General features: G+C 35.0%; 3 protein-coding genes across 3 annotated transcripts in view; 1 reads left to right on the forward strand and 2 right to left on the reverse strand.

Annotated features, from left to right (window-relative positions):
* Positions 1-1,069: 1,069 nt before the first annotated feature.
* Snrpg (small nuclear ribonucleoprotein G) lies at positions 1,070-2,179 on the forward strand. Its single transcript, XM_083058340.1, has 4 exons — positions 1,070-1,234; positions 1,358-1,380; positions 1,811-1,935; positions 2,056-2,179. Exons 1-4 carry the CDS (start codon positions 1,203-1,205, stop codon positions 2,104-2,106), a joined length of 231 nt encoding a protein of 76 aa, XP_082914466.1. The 5' UTR covers positions 1,070-1,202; the 3' UTR covers positions 2,107-2,179.
* Positions 2,180-2,523: 344 nt separating this feature from the next.
* Positions 2,524-7,777, reverse strand: LOC145948646 (uncharacterized). Its single transcript, XM_083058293.1, has 3 exons — positions 7,408-7,777; positions 7,020-7,132; positions 2,524-6,868 (listed from the first exon to the last, which is right to left on the reverse strand). The coding sequence occupies exons 2-3, from the start codon at positions 7,104-7,106 to the stop codon at positions 4,760-4,762; spliced, it is 2,196 nt and encodes a 731-aa protein (XP_082914419.1). The 5' UTR covers positions 7,107-7,132; positions 7,408-7,777; the 3' UTR covers positions 2,524-4,759.
* A 1,279-nt stretch (positions 7,778-9,056) lies between these two features.
* The window catches only part of Meltrin (disintegrin and metalloproteinase domain-containing protein meltrin), a 91,520-nt gene continuing 86,781 nt past the window's right edge, over positions 9,057-13,795 (reverse strand). Inside the window, exon 13 of the mRNA XM_083058423.1 lies at positions 9,057-13,491. Coding sequence (XP_082914549.1) covers positions 10,821-13,491 — 2,671 coding nt within the window. The 3' untranslated portion in view covers positions 9,057-10,820. The remainder of the gene's footprint in view (positions 13,492-13,795) is intronic.

Consider the following 13,795-nt stretch of genomic DNA (forward strand, 5'->3'; position numbering starts at 1 on the left):
TTCATGTGATTGTCATGATGTTTAGGATCGATATACCATTCGCAATGTTATGGAATCGAAAAAAGAGAGACATTAGATATCGTTGATATAATATATAATTGTTTCAAAGATTGAAGCGATGACGCACTTATTTCATGTACCAATGTTATAAGAAAGAAAATAAAGTTGCGATTCCATAACTTAGATCGGGATATATATCATTTCTCCAGTCTTCCAGTTTTAATTAAACAATGTATATTTTGAGATTTTATAATAATTGTTCTCTTTATTTGTATAACTCTTTTTATTTATATGAGAATCCTTATCTGTTCACAAACAGACAACACGCTATATTATCTAAATCGTATATTCTTTTTATCGCCTTATCAATCTAATGATGAAAAGCATTTTTATAAATAAACCATATTCTTCATCATTCAAAAAGATATCAATTTTAATTTATCATAATTTAAATAACAACTTTAATTATTCCAATTTTTATCGAAATATTTTTCCAGCTTAAGGCTCCTGGCTCCTTGCCGACCATGTCGAAATCGTGACGTCAGAGGCGAGAAAACACACGCTAAAATTTCTTAGATGCCATTTCGAAATCAAAAAATATTTCGATGAAACAGCATTTCAGATGGCTTTAGCACATTCTTAAAAAACCCCGAAAACTATCCTTTCCCCTTTATAATCAATCAACAGCTGTAAAATGATCTGAAGTGCTGTTTAATCGAAATATCTTTTCATTAAAAAATGGCATCTAAGAATTTTCAGCGTGTGCTTTCTCGCCTCAGACGTCACAATCCAATATGGCCGCGGTAGGGAGCACCCAGGAGCCTTAATTATATTTTTTTTTTTGCAAGAATATAATAAAAAACACTAATATAATTTTTATATATTAATCTAAAAGTGTTGAGAGGATTATCATTCATTAGGAGTATGTTAAATCGCATTTTCGTCGATAGAGAAAACTACGTCATTGATGATCTTGTAGCGTAAAGGCGAGATTTCATTCATACGACAAAATGTTTGATTGGCTGCCGGATAGAGACTTTCTAGTATCTTTCTGGTTCGATACATATTGTTACATGAATGTAATCGCACCTTTAGGATGCTAAGGAGCAAGTACCAAACAAAGCCGGCAATAATAAAAATAAATTGATATAAACGTACTCGTAAGTGTAATCTAAGCAAACTGTAAATCAGTTGTCACCAAAATGAGCAAGGCACATCCACCCGAATTGAAAAAGTAAGTAATTTTGATGTGCAATGTCTTACTATTATATTTAGTCTTCATCATTATTGTGTAATCATCATTAAAGTATATGGCATTTTACACATTTACTAATGACAAATTTTTTTTTTTTTTCAGGTATATGGATAAAAAACTATCTCGTAAGTATCACAAAAAAACGTGCTAATAAAATTCAAATTGCATGACTCAGAGAAATTAGGTTAGGTAAGGATTAGGTATAAGCCTCGTTGAAAATCACATACATCTATTTGTAAGAAAAATTATATCACTTAAAGATTTCTATGAAGCAATAGTATTTTGCTATAGTAATAAAGAAATACTTTTTTTAATGAAAAAAATTGTGCAAATTTCAGACTTACTTTTATATCTTTTAAAGATTGTAAGCATTTATAATTTATATTGTTGAATTTTAAAAATAATTGCATTTTTTATATTAATTTTATCTGTTTTTATATAATATTTAAGAATATTAAAGACATTTGTATACATAGAAGGCAATATATAAAGACATCTTTATATTAACAAATATATTTTGCTCTTAATTGTAATTTTACTTGAAATATCTTTCAGTGAAATTGAACGGAGGTCGACATGTTATTGGCATACTGCGAGGTTTTGATCCATTCATGAATATGGTTATCGATGAAAGTATAGAGGAATGCAAAGATGGTACCAAAAACAATATCGGCATGGTGGTAAGTTACAAAGAATATGGTTTTATAAAAGGTGGATTTATAAAAGTTTGATATTCTATAAGTTATAATTACTTAGAATCAATGCAAAATTTAATTATGATAAATTATATATTTTTTTAGGTAATTCGTGGTAACAGCGTCATAATGTTAGAAGCTTTAGATCGAATATGATTTATGCTATTAGAATTTTTTTTCCTTTTGTAATATGTATATTTCCGAATAAATAATCAAACTTTTAAAAATATATATCTATCTGAAATATCTTATAATCTTTAACATATAATTTAAACTAAATTTTTTGTTCATCTATAAATCATTAAAAGATGTATAAGATTTACATCCAAAATAAAAATATATAATTTATTAGAAGATTTTTATTATGAATGTCAATAAGAGGAAAGAGATAAAAAAATTCGCAGCATTTAAATTATACTATTACACTCTCAAGTAAAAAGAAAAATAAACAAGCTTATTTTATTAAAAATCTCCCATGTAAACTGAATAGAGAGTATAATAAACATATTTCGAAATCGTCAACTAATTTATTTCCTCATGCGATATTTAACAGATATTTTATCGAGATTATCAAGATTTATTTCACAGCTAGTTATTTTTTATATTTTTATTGCAAACTTTATATTTTTATATCGCAATAATACAAAACAGATTATGAACGCATGAGATCGATATCTCCAATATACAAAGCATGAAACAATATTTATGTATTATTAAAACAATGTAACATTTTGTTGCATGTCATACTTCATTTTGCAATCCTAAATCCACAATATTACAAAGCATAGTCTTTATAAACTTGTGCCCTATATGTGCAAGATACATATAAATTCTATATTTGCTAATTCGAGAAATCTCAAATCTATCTAACAACAGTGAGACATATATCAAGATTTGTATTCACAGTTTGAACATATGTTTATTAGCCAGAGAAAAATATAGAAAGTGTAGAACATGTTTAAATAGATTTTATTTCTGCACAGACGAGTCACCTATAGGTCTATAAAAAATAAATATGACTATAGTAGAAGAAATAGTTCACAAGGCACTCAACATTTCATCAATCCTTCATATTAAGGAACATTATTTATCCTGAACAAATCACATGTAATAAAATATTTCATGATTCTCCTCTTTCTCTTTATTTTACATTCTAACAACACAACAGTGCAGAATGAATATTGAATATTGGATATTTTACAATGTGTGCAATATACAAAATTAAATTTACTCGTTAATTAAATTCACATTAAATGTATTCCAGTTTCATATATTTGTACTGATCTGCTCTTATATCAATTTTCATTAAAAAAAAAAAAATTATTATTAAACAAAGTGCGCATTTTACATGAATCTTAAAAAACAAGACAGTCATTTTGTGCATCTTATTCTGATACTAGAATATTTTAATTTAATAGTAACTGACTCTGATTTTTTAAAAGAAGATATATTTAAATACAATGTTGCTTTTAAAGGAAAAAAACAATGATAAATCTATATCACATCATAAATAAATAAAAATGTAGTTTGTGTTTTATGTTTTTTTGAATAAGAAATAGAATGCAATACAAAAAGATATATTTGTATTACATTTTAATGTGCTATGTAACTCATATTATATCAATTAAACTAATAAAAAGAGGCCATTTCGAGTCAATTTTGACTTGAATTAACCTCGCTTTGTTAATTTGATTTGATATTTATGAGTTTATATCACTTAATCTCGTGAGGGGACGGGTCTTTACACAGTACATGACGGGAATTTTTAATCTACATCTGATAATTAAGGCTATTCGAGAATAAAGCCAATTTTATACTTCATATTTCAACTAAAATATTTTTTATGTATATACATAAACATATATTGTGCATCGACGTATGTCAACGACATTTATATTTTACATTTAGGTGCTTTAATGTTGCCAGAAAATCGTACAAAAAAAAAACTTGCATTTTCTTATTGTAACAAAATTTACAGAGAAAACGAAGATATATCTTTAAGATATTCGTTAAAAAAAAGTTATAAGAGAAAATATATATTTTAATTACAAACATTTTAATTATACACAATTAAGATGTATCAAATATAACGTAAGAGTTTTTTTTTAGATTTTATATTCTTCAATCTCTGCTTAAAAGAAAATTTAACATTATATGCGATTGTAAAATAAACATCATTTAAAGCAGAAAATAAAATTTATATAATTATTTGAGACAAGAAAAAACGACAAAATATTATATATTAATTATAAAATATATGTAATGCATATCAAATTTGTGATATATCTTATATACTTAATGCAGGAATGTAAGAGAAAAAATTACTGGCGTAAACATATAATTGAGATATTAAAAATTTAACAAAATCATTATGTTAAATTATCATGTATAAAAATAAATAAAATTTAAAACATTGCTCTTTCTATAAACGTTTTTCTCTCTCTCTGCGCGGACAAATTATAGGCAGTTTTTATTCGTCGCGGTTTTTATTTAAAATGCGACTGCGTAAATCAAGAACCCTTTACATTGAAAGAGATTCATATCTCGAAGGACACAATCAGTACTTTTGCATCAGAGAGAACAGTATTATAAATTAATTATAATATAAGTATACCTTGCTCACACTCGTTGTACAAACACATACCAACATTTATATTTAATGCTTTTTGGTTGTTGATAGGATACTTTCTTGAATACTCTTTCCACGCATATATTTCCATTCTTCCAAGTTTCTTTTCACAAACGATACTTGGAAAAATATCGTCTAGTTCGTATTTCTTATAAATAAAATATATTGCACGCTTTTTTATCACGACATAATAGATTCTTGTTTGTAATTCTTGTGATCGATATTTTTTTCTATTGTAGCAACGATTGTAAATCCATTCATCTTCGCACTATTGTTCCCATTAATCATCGATAAATCTATATTGTTGTGTTTCTTGATGGCTATACTTTTAACATTATCTTCAGTCATTTCTTCATTATTCTCGTTCAGATTACCAGATGTATCCTGACAATCTATTTCCTTCGCATCCTTTCCATTTGAATCATGTACTGATGTTGTGTGATTTATTTTTTCTTCAGAGGATTTTAACTTCCGTTTCTTCATGTTGACGTTTTCATCGGAACTCAATGTCGTGTGCGTTTTAACATGGTTTTTGAGTAAAACGATCGATTTACAAACATAGTCACATTGATCGCAAGCATATTCCTTTAATAGTTGCGTCGTAAACATCTCCTTTTGACCATTGTGTTGTTTAGTCATGTGTCTATTCATATCGTACTTGTTACTAAAAGATTCGTCACAAAGATTGCAAAAGAAAAGCTTCTCGCCTTCATGTTTCGCGACGTGCATTTTAAAGTACCAGTCGGTGCTGAAATGTTTCTTACAGTAGTTGCAGAAGAAAGTTTTCTTCCTCTTGAATAGCTTTCGTCCTTTGTTTTGCAACTTTTGTATCGAAAACTGCTGTATCGGAACTTTCAGAGTGTTTTTTTGTTGCATTTTAATAGCAGCGTTAGAGGTGGTAACAGCAGTAGTCGTTGTAGCAGTTGTAGTGTTAGTGGTAGTAGCTGCAGCTGCAGTAGCAGACTGAAGAGACGGTGGGTTTGATATAGTCACCGGCTTTACTACATTTTCCGCCATGATGCAGAATTTGGGGATACCTTGCGTCCGATGTAACAATGACGGCGCGGTTATCAAATTAGTTATAGGCACCACGCGTATCGGCGTCAAGAACGATTTAGTCTGAATCGGTGTGGTCGTTAAAACATGTGACGGTGACACAACCCAATTGTTTATCGTCAAAGGCTGAATAGCGGTGGTTTGAGACGAAGTTGCGAGACGAACAAATTGATTCTGCGAAGATGCAGCCGATACAGAAGTAGCGACAGTAGGAGGAACGGAAGTGGGAGTCGAAGTAGATGTCACGTACGATTTCTGCTGCAAATTTGGAAATGCAACTTGATTTATCAATTGCGTTGATTTGCTCTCTATCGGACGCGATGTGTTTTGCGGTGAAATCGTGAACGGCACACTTCCAAAGATATTCGCGAAGTTGTTTCCTTGCGAATTAATTTTGATAGGTTGAGCATTAGATACGTTAGTGCCGATTGATTGAGTGCTGGGTACCGAAGTTATGGTGATGATCGGTTGTTGACTAGGCGTTGTTTTTGGAATGATTATTATTTCCTCGTTCTTTCGCAAAGTCTCTATCGCTTTTACAGGATCCGAGTAATCGTTTTTCTTCATTTTTGCAATTTCTAAAATTTGCAATTCACGTTCGCGCATCCTCTCCTTTAGCAAATGTACTCTATCAACATTGTTGTGTCTATACTCGTTCTTTCTCGTGCAATTCCTGTGATATATCCGAGTTTTCCATCCTTCCAATGTTATTCCACAAATATCGCACATATGAGATTTATCGCATCTATATAACTTTATTGACGCCCGACGACAACGATTGTGATCGATGCTCAACGCGTCGCAATAATGATTTTTGCAATGTTTTCCGACTGGCGCGTTTATTTCTTCCTCTTCTATGTTCACTGCTAACATAGGTGACACTCTGTCATCATCTACGTACTGCTGCACCATCACATCGCAAACAATGTTCTCGCATGGTTCATAGTGGCCACATAATTTTTTCTTCACAGGCAACAGAGCAATTTCCGATTTCTTGTCCTCTATTTTTGAAGGCAGAAGATTAGCATCCTCCTTTTCTTCATCCGGTATCTTCACAGGAACTATTGATATCGCAGATGATTTCACATTGTTGAATGCTATTGCGCCATTTCTCTTATTATCAAATATGTTCTTGTCAAGCTCAGCTGTTGAAACAATTTCCTTTAAAGGAATTGTCTTGATAATAATGTTTGGCTGATTGAAAAGACGTTTTACTGGATCTGATTGCAACACCTGTAAATAATATTGCATTTTTTTAAATTGTATAACACGATAAGGAACTGATTACTTTACTAGAAACATTAACATTCAACATAGAATATTCTTATGTAACATTTATTTATTCATTTATTTTTTTTGTTTGCACATCAACCATGTAACTTACTTCGGATAAAGCGATCTTCGTCACTTTGTTTAGACACATGTTAGACGCATTTATGGGTACAAGATTGGGCAATGGTGCATATGCCATCTTCACCACGCGCGCAATAGGGTCTCCTGTAATTTAGAAAAATTCGGTCAAAGCGCGATTTCACGATCGACGCCAAATGTCAAATTTTCAGTGATTCTGCTCTGCTTATTCGTTCACGATCTCGTAAACATAAAACAGAGCGAACGGATCAAAGCAGAGAGTACATTGTGCGGCAGAAAATGATTTGTAGGTTAGTCTTCTAATTAATAGACAAAATATATCCGAGATTTCGTACATATTCTTCCTCGATTACGTTATTCGTTCTGCTATGTATCTGAAGTTTTTTAATTCATATACTTACGAGAACGACTCGCTACGATCGATTTACATTCGGTACCATGATTTAGAATTCTTATGTACAGCAATTGTTGGCGTTGCTTGTGCAATTCTCCGTATCACACAGTGGTACATGTTTCTTTTTTTTCCGGGGAATCAATTTTTTTTCGACGGTACATATACATGTACGGTCGACGAACCGGACACCGAGCGTCCGTTTAAAGGAACGATAATCGCGCTCCGATGTTCATCCGAGAGCGCTTGACGCGAGATCTGTCAGTCGCAGTATCGCCGTCGCGGTATCGCCGTCGCGATCGCGAAAAATAGCGACAAAAATCGCGAAATTAATTTTGACGGAGGTGGCCATCGACGAAACCGCGATACACACAAGCGCTCCGCGCATGCGCGCGTCTACTTGTCAGCGTTTCTCGCGCGCATGATCGATCCTTAGATCGCGCTCTCGAGAAAAGAGACCCGCTATTTTTTATAATTTTTTATTTTTTCATATAAATATATCATATATCTTATACTGCGCGTTCTATTCTTCTTATTCTGCGCTTTTGTTATGCCTTCTTTCAATCTTCCTCTTCGCTCGTATTAAAAAACATCAAGTATCAAGAGAGCGATGTAATTTCGCAATCATATGTTTCTCTTTTGAAAGAAATATACGCGCAATTAAAACAGATAATTCCAAAAATAAAAATGTAATTTTAACTCCATCTTTTAAATATTTATCCTTATTGCGTACTTATTTATTATTTATCAAATTTTGCATGTAAAAATGGACAATATGGTATTTGTTCAATGTTATATAATATTTAGAAGTTACAAGACTTTATAAAAGAATAAAAATTAATTAAAATAGAATCTAAATTAATCAAAGAATTTGTATATAAATGCCTCAGGAATTTTGTATCACAATTATAACAATAACAAGGATTAAATTTGCAATTTTGTGTATATTGACTTATATATATAATAAATCCTACTATACGCTATTATATATGCTACATATTTAAAATTATTCTGTTTTCGATCGATGTTAGCCTAATTAATTAATCATTAATTAATTATAAATTAATTCTTTTTTTTCGCAAAATATGGAAATGTAGAAGATAGTTTAAACAAATGTATTTAGTTGGAATAAAGACTTTATTTAAACATTGTTATGGTTTAAGGTAATGTACACATTATCGTAATTAATTATTGTAGTACTTATCTCAGCAGTGTCATAGATAGGATGCTATATACTTATCTTTGGTACTGAATGTACAATATGTATTGCAATGATGCTTGTTGTTATTTACTAAACGGTGTGAGATGAAGTCTTGTAACTTAATCATATGACATATGATTGTAGGCTGTATTGCCTGATAACGATCCTTGTATGTAAGCCAATTTTTGTCGGATATTTTTTATTACACAGTAAATTCGTAATTACAATTACACGTTGCAATTTAATTGTGACGTTTAATTCTTTTTTCTTATTTTTTTTTCTTTTTAAAGAGTTGTACTCTTACTAAAATAGCATTTATTTATTAATAACAAGCAGATTGTTGAGCCAAGCCTTCTCCTCGAACGTGTATGCAAAACAATGCTTGATTGTCTCGTAATGAAGCAACACATACGATGTCACGCCTAGAGAAACAAGCGGAAAAAGCAATGCACAGTACGTGAGTAAAAAAGCTTTATTGAACTTTGGCGAATTTCCGTATGATTTCCAAATACTCGTATGTATAGGAACTATTACAAACTGCATACTATGAATGAAAAATTATCCATCGGAGTTTTTCGTACGAAAAAAAAACAAAAAAAAAACAAAAGAAAAACGGAACGAGTAAATGCATTTATATAGCCGGCTCTGGATCAGTTCAATAAAACCTTTCCACAATTTTATAGCTAGTAATATAATAAAATTTACATATTTTTTATATTTAAAAAAAATCGAAGCTGTCTCTCACAATTCTCGCACGTATAATGCGTTAAGGGTAACTTACAATTTAACTTATCCAGTCCAAAGGTACATTGTATAAAACTTAGCTCTTTCTCTCTTTATGTGCCTATCTTATATAAACAATATTTACACGATCAGTCAAATAAATAGTTTTAGTCTTTGCGTCGAGAGCGGCCTTAAACGAAACAAGCCTTGTCGCTAATTCATTTACGCGGAGAAAAAATAAAGGCGTGATCTAAATACTTCATGTGATTCTGATTTAATTTAATGTCTAAAGAATATCAACTTTATTCGATTCGCAGTGTTACGTTACTATCGAGACTGTTAACATTTAAATTTTCCTAACTAATGTCATTTCAATTTTGACTCCCCTGGAATCTTGAAGGTACAATTTTGTATATATATCCTAGATTTTTAGATTGTTATATCTTAATCTTTGGAAAGAGGCCTTCTATTAACAGAATTACGTCTGTCAGATATGACTGCGATTTCCGATAGCTTTTAACTTAATGGCGCGTGACTTCCGGTACAGTCTACTTTTGTGTATCGGATTCGATTAAGGGCACGAATTTTCACACATTGATTTTAATAATTGATCAACCTTCAGTGGATTAATAAAATGAATACAAGAATAAGTTACGTGCAGCTCAAAGATCTCCTTTCTTGCCTTTTCTCTTTCTCTTTCTCATCCCTTTGCCTTCGTTCGCCGGATATCTTTCGGGACCATCATATCTCATATTTGTGTAGTATGATATAAAATAATTTTGGTCGCATCTATAGCCTGCCAGTCGTAACAAGGTGACGTATAGTGTATTTCTGTGCAGTATTTCTTTATACATATACATATATCACAGAGGTTAATTAATTTTCGTAACACGCCCTTCTCCAGTTTTTAAGCGAAAGTTTCGAAAATAATGTCGCTTACCTCGTAATATCGCTTCTTATAAAACGCTTAAGATAAATATTACGGTAATTATTGGCTTACATGTGTATAGGTACGCTTGAACGTCGGCAATGTGTGGGTAGTCTCTACAAAAAATATTTGACAATTTTTAAGTGGATGCTATTTACAATTTTCAATACTATTATGTTTCGCTTATGTAATGTAATGGCCACGTACGACCGCAATTTTACAATATCCTGACAAGAAATATAACATTTGCTCGTAAAATTAGCGGTTCTTTTTTTTTTTTGTGAATCTTAGAGGGAAAGATTCGCGATCCTTGTACTATTTTTTTTCAACTTCCGTTTAAGGATTCTTAATTAAAAAGTTATAGAGATATATATCGCCCTCGCATATTTACGTTTATACTCGTGCACGCTTTGTACAAGCTTGAACGTGTATATTCATTTACATATATCTTCTCCAACGAGAATGAATCAATGACGGACTAGAATGTTTCAAGTATAGACTTCGCTTCTCTTTCGTGAGAGATGATTACTTGTTTATCTTTTTTTCTTTTCTTTTACGCCGCTCACTTCCGTCACTTCGGTCGCGCCGGCATCGGCTTTTTATTATTCGCACTGGATATAGTTCTCGTAACCGCGGAATTGTTTTTGTTGACCTCGAACTTTTGCTGAAGCGACGCCACGTTGAATTTACCACTCGCCGCCCTTTGGAGCGGAGTCGTTTTCGCTCCTCCTCCATCCTCGCCCTTGATTGTTTCCGTATTCTTAGGGGATACCTTGGACGTTGCACCCTTGACGTTATTCGGATCCTTGACAGTCGGCGATAATGATTTAGCTACGCCCGCGTTGCCAGTCGGAGACTTCTTCCTTTCCGAGAGCCCAGTCGCTTTGGACGTAATGTTTAGAGGTTTCAACGGCGTCGTAGGCGTCTTCTGTCCTTTCAGCAGCGTGGGTGGTGTTTTGTGAACGGGTGTCTTCAACGAGAGACTGAACTTGGGGTTGCCACCCACAACGTCCGGCGACTTGGTGCCGCCTTGATTCGAATTCGAGCAGCTCGAGACCAAATCCGGACTATTGAACTTGCCCGGATTATCCTTAGGACTACAAGGCACATGTTTGACAGATACGGTTGTACGCGATTCCTCCTTATCTGAATCGCTATTCGACTTGGTCGCGTTCAGTTGCGTTTGCCTCGCGTTTGCCTCCGAACGCTGCTTCGCCGAATTTATCGAACTCGCGTCGGACGCTTTCGAGGAAGATTTCAACGACTTTAACGTATTATCTGAACTTTGTCTCGTGAGTTTTACGCCGGACTCGGGCGTCTCTTTGGAAGTCGGACTCTTCGCGATGTTCGGTGGCGTTTTAGTCCTGTTCAAAGGCGGCTTAACCGGAACCTTACTCTCAACTTGGTCGTCCTTTTTGATATGTATCAAATGAGACGGTCGAGTCTTCGTCGAAGCGAACGGTTTGTACCCTACAGAATTCTCAGGCGGCTTCATGCCGAGTTCCTTGGACAGCTCGTCGTTTATATTAGGATTATTAGACTTGAGGGTATCTGGCTTGCTCTTCTCGATAGGTTTCAAGTTGTCGTTCGTGTCCGAGATATTTTTATCCGTCTCTTTCCTGTCCACTTGCGGAATATTTATGACGGATGGGTGTAGATAACCGGAGCTGGTGGTGGAGCTCGAGGAATTAAATTTGCCGGAAGTCGAGTTCGAATAAACGCTCCCGGGTGTTTTGTAGTGGCTCGAATTCATATAATTACCCAGAGAACTGTCGGAACTTGTACTTTCCGCATTTTTACCTTCCGCGTTCTCCTTATTTTTCTCTCTCTTCTTCCTGGTTAACGTCGAGGTGGAGTATATAGAGTCGAAATTGCGATTCGAGATCTCCGAGACGATTTCCGACAGCAGACCCATCGACTCCATTCCACCGGTGGACGTCGCGTCGATGCGTTTCGGCAGTTTGTATTCGTTATCGACCGTTGTGACCTCCAATTCCGTGTTCTTCCTGTTCTTCTCCGGCACGGATTCCTCTATCACCGCGTAGATATTGTCATTCGTAGGTGATTCTTCCGTGATCTTCGTCAAGGCCGATTCCGCGATCAAGTTCATGCAGTCGTCGTAAACGTTCTCCAGCGGCTTCACGGGTGGATTTTGATAACCGGGCAGTCCCGGAATCTTTATCGCGCTCTCGATGGATTTTTCCGTCTGCGCGATGTTCGGTGGACCAGGAGGTGGCGACGTAGGTCTCGTGCCGGCGGGAATACTGGTAGGTCTCTTGACGGGCGTCGTCTGACACATCGAACCGAATGTATGGATAAGAGGTCTCGGCGTAACTTTGCTATCTCTCATTGACTGAGCGCGCAGAACCACGTTCTTATTCTCGGCTTTGGTCGCTGATATTACCGGGATGACCGGCGTAGCGATCTCAATCTCCTTCTGCGGTATCGGATTGGAAATCTCCAAGTTTCTCAGGATCTCCTTGTCGATAACCTTGTTGACCTTGTGATGCTGACTTCTCGGGAGAGAATTCGTGTTCCTTTCGTCCCTCTGGGAGTTGCTTCTCATGATGCCGGAACCAGGACGTAACATCGATGCGATTCGATTGAGCGTGCTACCTCTATCTGGCTTCTTCTCAGGTTCCGGCAAGATCACGTTCGTCAAGGGCGTGCTGTTGGGTCTCTGCGGCTTTGCGGGAGCCGTGGAAGCGGTGGTGATCGGTGGTGCCGGGGCTGGACGCGTCGGTACGTCCGGGGCAGATCTGGTGGGTATCTTGGAGGCTACCAATTCGACGGACGTACAGGTTGTAGCTGCCAATACGGGGCTGCTGATTAATGGTCGCGCCGTAGATCCGGGATTCAACGGCGGCAACATCGGCGCGGTCGCGTCGTTGACGTTAGAACTCAACAGACTGCTTCTTTGCGGCACATTGCACCTTTGCATGCTCGATTTAATTACGTTCGTCTTTATCGCTACGGTAGGCATCCACCCTGGGGGTGGAGGCGGGGCCGGTTTCGTGGGCTCGGCCAGTTTGGATTGATTCGAGTGGATCGGCGTGATTGTGAAGCCTTTAAACTGGCCGAACATATTGTTGGTATAGCGCTCGTCGACCTCTGTCTTAGGTAGTAAACTCACACACGCCGGATCCTGACTCAGACTAGAATCAATCGTCTCGATGTTACGAGACATGGGGCCTGAACGATCGATCGTTTTGATCAGCGATCCATTGTGGCCGCGATCGGTCCTGAAATTTGAAGCAGAATTATAAGCAAAGGAATTGAGGAACTTGAAAGCGTAATTATGTAATATTTAGTGCATGGCTAATATTGATTTGTAATAAGATAACAAATTTGAAGATCTTTTCTAATCGGTTTAAATTACAATGTAAAACACATTGTGCTTCCCTCCCTTGTGCAGATCTTGATAATTGAAAAAAAAAAAATGTGTGTGTTTATCAAGATATTAAAATGATACAACGAGAAGTAATGTATAAATTTTTATTTTTTTATCATATACTACATACTTTATTTAACACATGCAAATATTTA

The sequence above is a fragment of the Prenolepis imparis genome, unplaced genomic scaffold (genome assembly GCF_030444845.1).
Source record: "Prenolepis imparis isolate NDT839.2.m4 unplaced genomic scaffold, iyPreImpa1.0 SCAF_1, whole genome shotgun sequence".
Lineage (NCBI taxonomy): Eukaryota > Metazoa > Arthropoda > Insecta > Hymenoptera > Formicidae > Prenolepis > Prenolepis imparis.